The 7,932-nt window shown below is 38.5% G+C and overlaps 1 protein-coding gene across 1 annotated transcript in view; it reads left to right on the top strand.

Moving 5' to 3' along the window:
* Window positions 1-7,932, top strand: part of SYNE1 (spectrin repeat containing, nuclear envelope 1) — a 424,261-nt gene that overhangs the window by 149,795 nt on the left and 266,534 nt on the right. Inside the window, exons 27-31 of the mRNA XM_012735121.1 lie at window positions 596-704; window positions 2,306-2,470; window positions 4,552-4,719; window positions 6,131-6,301; window positions 7,013-7,153. Coding sequence (XP_012590575.1) covers window positions 596-704; window positions 2,306-2,470; window positions 4,552-4,719; window positions 6,131-6,301; window positions 7,013-7,153 — 754 coding nt within the window. The remainder of the gene's footprint in view (window positions 1-595; window positions 705-2,305; window positions 2,471-4,551; window positions 4,720-6,130; window positions 6,302-7,012; window positions 7,154-7,932) is intronic.

Genomic DNA, 7,932 nt, shown 5'->3' with positions numbered 1-7,932 from the left:
GGGAGCAGAACAGGCCGACTGATGAAGTACACTGCTGAGGGGAGCAGTGGGAGGGTCAGGAGAGGTCTGCTGCGCCATGTGGGTCAGCTCCCTGATGGGGCTCGAACTCATGCTGCAGTGGCTTCGGAGAGCTTCATAATGTGGTGTTTTAACCTGTCATGCCACCAAAGAGAGCCCTCAAGGAACATTTTTAAAAACATTTGTCAATCGGCCCTCCCTGGTGGCACAGAGGGTTAAAGCACAGCATAAAGAAGCTTAAGCCACTTCCGCATGAGTTCCATCCCCGCCTGCCCTGAAGGAGATTCACATGGTGTGGCAGACCTCTTCTGACCCACCCGCTGCTCCCCTCAGCAGTGTACTTCGTTGATCTGCCTGTTCTGTACCCCACTCTGTCTCTGGTGAATCCTCTCACTGCCCCTGCATCTCTGGCCTGTACCCCAGTTCTGTATGAATAAATAAGTAAATATTAAAAAAAAATTGTCAGTCATTTTATCGCCACTTGATTGTTAAAGTTCCATGAATGAGTGCAATAGAGATGAACTCTAACCATGATGATATTTTCCCTCTTCATAAGAATATTCTTGTGTTATTTTAGAATTTCTGAATTCTCATCTTGGATATCAGCAAAGGAGACTCAACTGAAAAGAATTAAGAGTGATGCCATCGACACTGACAGCGACGGAGAGGTTAAGCGTGCCGTTGAAGTAAGTTCTGGGCCATTTTTTGTTAGTGAAACATAGATGACATAACTGATGACTTTTCTTGCTGTAGATAAACTGAATTTCTGAAAATTGTCTTCAAAATGACTTTTCTCGGTTACTGTGGAAAACTATTGTTTCTTTCTATTGAATCATCGCTAGTTTTGTGATTTAATCATGCTCAGGGAAGCCACAAATTGCACTTTTAGCTAGTGGGGGATCCTGAGAAAAGATAACATGCATCATTGAAAACAAAGGAGAGGTCTAATAATTGTCATGGAAAACTAAACAATCTACAATATGTTTTCAGCCACTTGACAGCCATGTCACAGAAATGAGAGAAGCGGATAAGGTCTCTAAGAAGACTTTCTGTGTCACATGCTGCCGCTAGCAGGGATAAGTCTCTGGAGGTGGGGACATCTGATAAGCCAGCCAAGGCAGCAGAGCCCAGGCTGAACCAGGCTAGTGTCCTGGGAGGGGCCGCTCCTCTCAGCAGGCCCTGAGTCCTTTAGACTCACATTATGGAAACATCTTTTAGCCTTTGAAGACACATAGTTGCTATTGGCGAGAGCCCATTTCTCTCAGTGTCTGTCATCTGAATTCCCTTTTGTTTGCTCTAAAATTTATAATCCTCTTAAATGTAACAAGTGCTTGTAGATTTATATTTGCTACTCTGGGTCCTCTTAGAAAAAAACACATTTGTATCTTAGAATGAAGAGATCACTTTCTTCTGGAAGCAACTGTTTGCTGATTGGCATGCATTTGCCCTGCAAAACCCTCTGTAGCAGTTGATAGCCGCCATGTGGTTGAAAACTCTACCTGTGTGCTACCCAGAGTGAGGGGAGGGTGAGGAGTGTCCCCATCACCATTGCCTTGGTCCCCAACCCTACAAAGGCTGAGCCCTTTGGTCTTTCTGGAATTGTCTTGGGCTTGCCATGCTGGCCAGAAAGATCATATTCCTTCCAGCGCACAGAAAATGAGGTAACAAAATAGGTTATATGTTCTAATACCTAATTTTGGTATTCTATGGTTTTCTATAGTGTTTAGAAGCATCTTTTTGGTGCTCACAGAAATCTCTAGAAATACCAAGCCATCTAATTAGGAAGATAACTTTATTGATAGAGCATAGATTTTATACCTCAAGTACTGGTGTCGGGGAAGCATTTTTGTACTTCTGTTAAAAGATATGAACAGAGGGCCCTCCCTGGTGGCACAGCGGGTTAAAGCACAGCACTAAGAAGCTAAAGCCACTCTGCATGAATTTGATCCCGGCCCTGGAGGTGATCCACATGGTGCAGCAGACCTCTCCTGACCTGCTCACTGCTCCCCTCAGCAGTGTACTTCATTGATCTGCCTATTCTGCTCCCCACTCTGTCTCTGGTGAATCTTCTCACCACCCCTGCACCTCTGGCCTATACCCCAATTCTGTATAAATAAATAAATAAACCTTAAAAAAAAGATATGGACAGAAAGGTAAAAAGCAGGCATTCTACTGGTGAGTGAGTGACTCTTACATCTCCCTTACCAACCTTCTTAGGGTGAGTCCTTTCTGGCTAAGAAGTTACAGTCACCGTTGCCTCTGTACATCAAGTCTTCTTTCATTTCAGGAAATCAGAAGTGGTATTAGCAAAAATGGCGAAACTCTCAGTTGGTTGAAATCCAGGCTTAAAATCTTGACAGAAGTTTCTTCTGAGAAGGAAGCCCAAAAGCAAGGTGATGAGCTGGCCAAATTATCCAGTTCTTTCAAGGCTCTCATGGCATTGTTGTCTGAGGTAAACCATTTCCTCACACTCTAGACAAACAGGCATTATGGGGTAAGGAATCTGGGAAGCATCTGGAAGATTCTTTTATTTTTGGCTGTAGTTTAGCAAATCATTTTATAAAAAAATAATTGTAGTTGAAACAATACTGTTAACCTATTTGTATGAACAATGGGGGAGATGAGGAGGATAATTGAATTATTATTTAATAATCTATATCTAAAGGACAACATTTCTCAGAACTTTACTTTTTACTGTTACTGAAACCATTATTTCATGGACAGTTTAAGGCATATAATAAAAATTAAAAGCACAGGCTTGAGCATCAGATAAACCCAGCATTAGAGCTTGATGCTGGCCCTGCCTTCAAATGCTATCTTGAGTTTGTCACTATATAGTGTTGAGCTTATAATTAATAGCCCTGAATGTTGATTTTCATGTGGTATAACAAGGCTAAAAATACCTCACTGTCAAGTATTAAATGCACAAATGTGTGGAAACCACTTAGTACAGTGCTCGACAGAGTAAATGCTCATTAATTGATGTTAATTATAAATTCAGTATTTAGTCAGCAGAAAAGTAAAGGCCCTTTTAGGTAAGATCTACTCATTTCAAAGTTTTTGATGTACATTTCAATATTTATAATCCTGTATCTTTAAAATATACAAACCCAGCCCACCCTGGTGGCACAAAGGGTTGGGACGCAACACTGCAAGCTGGCCACAGCCACTTGAGTGTGAGTTCAATCCCTGGCCCCAGAGGTGATCCACAGGGCATGACAGACCTCTCCTGATCTGCCCGCTGCTCCCCTCAGCAGTGTACTTCATCAGTCAGCCTGTTCTGCTCCCCACTCTGTCTCTGGTGAATCCTCTCACCACCCAACACCTCTGGCCTGTACCCCAGTACTGTATGCATAAATAAGTAAATCTTAAAAAAAAAAAAAACCACTTGAGCAGTCATTAAAATCGAAGTAATTAGTCTCCCTAACATTTCCAAGGTCACTTACTCACTTTGTCTTTCAAGTACTCATAACACAGTCAGTGGGACTCATGCCAGCAATCTAACAAATGCAGACATTGTTCTTCACACACTGCCTCACTACAGCTGCTGTGTGATATCTCCTAATGCCCTTGGTTGGTACTCAGTCACTTAATGGAGGCAAAAAGAGGAATGGCAAAAACCATACTCCGCTTGTATAAAGATTTGTATAAAAAGGTGTATTTGACACATTCAGTCCATCCTTTGGTCAGAATTCATTGAGTATTTAAAACGTGTTTAAGGCTTCAGCCTTCCAGTAGAAGGGGGAAAAGCCCTGGGTGAATTTTTAATGTGCAATGAAAAGCCACTTTTTTCAAGGATTTGTGGTTTTCACTGGGTCTTGCTGCTGTTGGCAGAACAGCGGTTCCAGTAACCTTGGAGGAACTTAGTGCACAAGAGGGTCAAAGAAAAAGATAAGATAAGAGGAGACATGGGAAGTCTTCTGTGAAAGACAAGTGCTGATAAATTGGGGAGATGATGATAATAGTGCAGGGAAAGGACAGTGTTTGAAAAGAAAATACTGGTGAAACCAAGTGGTGGAAACCAAATTAGAAGAGAAAGCTGAACATTTAGGAAAATGACACAAAAATTCACTAAAGAACCACAAAATTAGAAATTATTTCATGCCTCATGTAGAAATACTGGAGGACATTTTCAACAAATGTTCTTTTATTCTTTCTTCACAAAGTTTTGCTTATTTACTTTTAATAGGATGGACTTATCTTTCTTATAATACACCTTAATCATTTATAATTAGATTTTAGACTTGAAATTATAATGAAAGAGATTCAAGAAACAGTATATATAGTATGTACAGTTTCATTATCTTGCATAAATTACCAAGTCAAGTGGGTTTGCAATATGGTACCAAATGAAACTTGTGATTTCCATAAGTGAAAATAGGGTTTAGCAATTTTTAAATAAGCTTCAAATACATAAGATAGAATAAAAGCTAGAGATCTGTGCATGTATTTCAAGTTGTTAATATCTATCCTTAAAAAATTTCAAGATTATATGACCATGTGACTTGCATTTTTTTTTCCATGAAAATCAAGGTTGAAGAGATGCTAAGTAATTTTGGGGATTGTGTCCAGTACAAAGAAATAGTCAAAAGTTCCCTTGAGGATTTAATTTCCGGCTCAAAGGAGGTACAGGAGCAAGCTGAGAAAATATTGGACACTGAAAATCTGTTTGAAGCACAGCAGTTACTTCTTCACCACCAGGTAGAATATCTCTTTACCCAATGCATTTGTGCTGTGTGACTGGTCAGTGATGGAGCCAGAGAGAATAAAAGCACCACCACTGGGTGGGAAGGAAGCAAAGGGGCTGAAAGAAACCCAACTGAATGGTTCAAAGAACTTGACACTTCAGTTCTCTCTGTTAAATATTTCAGAAGATCCTGCAAGACAAATCCTCATATTGCATGATTTCTTCAAGAAATACTATGGAGGAAAAATTGATTTTGCTACAAAATATTTCATAAAATTTGAAATGATGCTTTTTATAACAGAGAAGGAAGTCATATATAGATAGTCACTTCATATTTGAGGCAACTGTTGTTTTGTGTTAAAATCTTTCTATTCAAAATGCAACTTGGAGTATACCTTTAACTAGGAAATTATAATTTAGAGGAAGATATTTCCGGAGACTAAGTTCTTAAAAAGAATTAGAACTGGAAGTAATGTTCTAATATATACATATATATGTACACTCATACATAATAAATTATTTTCGGGTTCAATACCTAAGGAAATATGATTTTAATCAAATATTTAATGATACAATTTTAGTTAATATATAGTAAAATGCTAACCAGTTTTATATGTAGTGGTATATAAAAGTGCAAGTTGCACTAAATGTTTGTAACTTAGCTGCCTCTTAATAAATTTACTTAATTATAAAAAAGCTGAACAAAAATAAATAAATACTTGGCATTACATAGTTCTGAATCACTGCCAAAGTGTCATTTGGTTTCAATTTAAGTCAGGTGAAATCGGAAAGTATAGATACTTACATTAATATTTTAAAACTGAACACTTCTTGAACAGGGGTTTGATTATAACTTACAAATTTTCACAAAGTCAAAGTCGTGCACTTATGTGAGATTGGTGCACTGCTGTGTTTTTATGTTATATTTACATAAAACGTTTACCTTAAAACACAATTTACCTCAAATACTTTATCAGATTCATCATTCTAAATGCATCTGAGATGGAAATCTCTTAACAGCATAAATGATAAAAAAAAAAAAACACTGGAGTTTGCATTTTATTTTTAGACAGAAAATAGTTATTTAAGGAGACTCATCAAATGAATAGATTTTCTGAACTCCTCTGAAATATTGTAGAAGATGCAAAATGCTGTGTAAATCTGCACACAAATTAAAACAGTAAAACCAAATCAATTATGTTGTTGTTTACCATTAAAAATATAAAATACTTATAAATAAGGTCCATCTTTGACCAATGTAGAACCTCTATTATCGTTTTCACTACACATCTTAAATTTAAAATATGCTTGGGCCGACCCAGCATGAGACTGTACCCTTCTGTACCTACTTCAAAATGTAGGTGTCTTCGTCTCTGCTTAGCCCCGAGTAACATTTATCTCCATCTGTTGAATAAATGCTTCCAGCAAAAGACGAAAAGGATCTCAGCAAAGAAGAGGGATGTGCAGCAGCAGATTGCACAGGCCCGGAAGGGAGAGGGGGGACTGCCTGGCCGGGCCCGCGAGGAGCTGCGTCAACTAGAGAGTACTCTGGATGGCATGGAACAGAGCAGGGAGAAGCAGGAGCGCCGCATCCAGGTAGGAGACCGGAAGCGCGTGGTGTTAACTTCCGGGTCATGGGTTATTCTTCTGCTCCTGGGAATTAATGTTTATTCTTGCCTCTGATGACCACCTTGAGGGTGTTAGATGTTTTCATTCTGGGTGAATGCTGTAATTACCACATTTTGCAAATGTGGATGTTTAGAAAGAGAATTAATAAACTTTATTCAAAGTCACAGAGCAGCAATAGTAATAAAACTAGGATTTTAATCCACATGTGTCTGCATCCAAAAATTTCTATTCTCCACTTTATTCTTTATTGTGATCGTCACACTTTTTTTTTTTAATTTTTGCCACCAGTTCACTGCTTTTCTCCTCTTTCTCCATTCTCTCTCCTTTTCTTTCTTATTTTCCTTGAGCGATATTGGAAGGCTTGCTATTCCTTTCCCTTTATCTACATCTTTAATGACAATATTGGATTCATAGGACTTTACAGTTGATAGAAACTCAAGAGTCATAATCCACACATATTTATGTCGATGAATTGAGATTCATACAGAGAATTTTTATAGCAGCATTAGAGTCGTGTTTGTTCAGTGTGACGGCTTGAAACTTGAATTGCGAGTTCATTGGAAATTGACAGCCTAACAAATGAATGGAAAGGCAATAATATTTTGTCATATACCTTGATAATAATTCATAACATGTTGGTGCTTTTTGTTTAAAAAAACATTTTTTTTTTAAATTTAGGTCACCTTAAGAAAGTGGGAGCGATTTGAAACAAACAAAGAGACAGTGGTCAGATACCTTTTTCAAACAGGTTCCAGCCATGAGCGCTTCTTGAGTTTTAGCAGTTTGGAAAGTTTATCTTCAGAACTGGAACAGACAAAGGTATGTCAATGAGGCCAGATAGTTGCTTGACCCTCTTTATTCTGAAGACATATTGTTTCCACTCAATTGTTAGTATTCATTATTAGAATTATCCACTTAATCAATACCTATTGATTATTTTTATTCATTTATCAGTACACTGGCTAAGTTGTTCTGGAGAATGAAACTGTAAGTAGGGTTTATGCATTAGGAACTAAACGTTTTTATTAAAGTGAGAAATGATTAGCTCACTAATCTATGAATACATTTCATAAAAATCTTTCTGAAGGCAGTGTTATTTTTAACTGAACCTTGAAGGTAGAGGAGGCAGAGGAACCCAGAACAGGAAGCAGAAAATAAACATTCATGGGGAATGCCATGAAGTACAGAGGAATTAGGATGGGGAGTCGATATTGTAAAGCAGAAAAAGAAAAATGCATCTGTAAGGAACATTTGGGCCACATCATAAAAACTCTTGAGAGTTAAAGCAGCAGTCTGTGCTTTAGGCAACAGGGATCCCTCCCCCCTTCATGAAAGTCATGGGTTCGGAGCTGTGCTTCCAGAAGATGACTTTTGAGGCAGGTATAGACTACTGAAAGGATGAAAGACCAGAATGAAAGTCCAATTAGAAAGTCAGTACACGTGTTCACCAAGGTGACATGTGTTAGGGAAATGGATGGTGAGGGATGCTGAGGACAGCTAAAAACAACAGAATGAAAGAAAAGAAGGTACTCAGGATTGGGAGCCTGCCACAGAAAAAGGGGGTGAAATGGGGAACCAGAAGAAGTGGCTGTTTGTGG

The sequence above is a fragment of the Condylura cristata genome, unplaced genomic scaffold (genome assembly GCF_000260355.1).
Source record: "Condylura cristata isolate star-nosed mole 26May11 unplaced genomic scaffold, ConCri1.0 scaffold00001, whole genome shotgun sequence".
Taxonomy (NCBI): Eukaryota; Metazoa; Chordata; class Mammalia; order Eulipotyphla; family Talpidae; genus Condylura; species Condylura cristata.
Note: the sequence above shows the minus strand (reverse complement) of the source record. Positions and strands in the feature narration are given on the sequence as shown.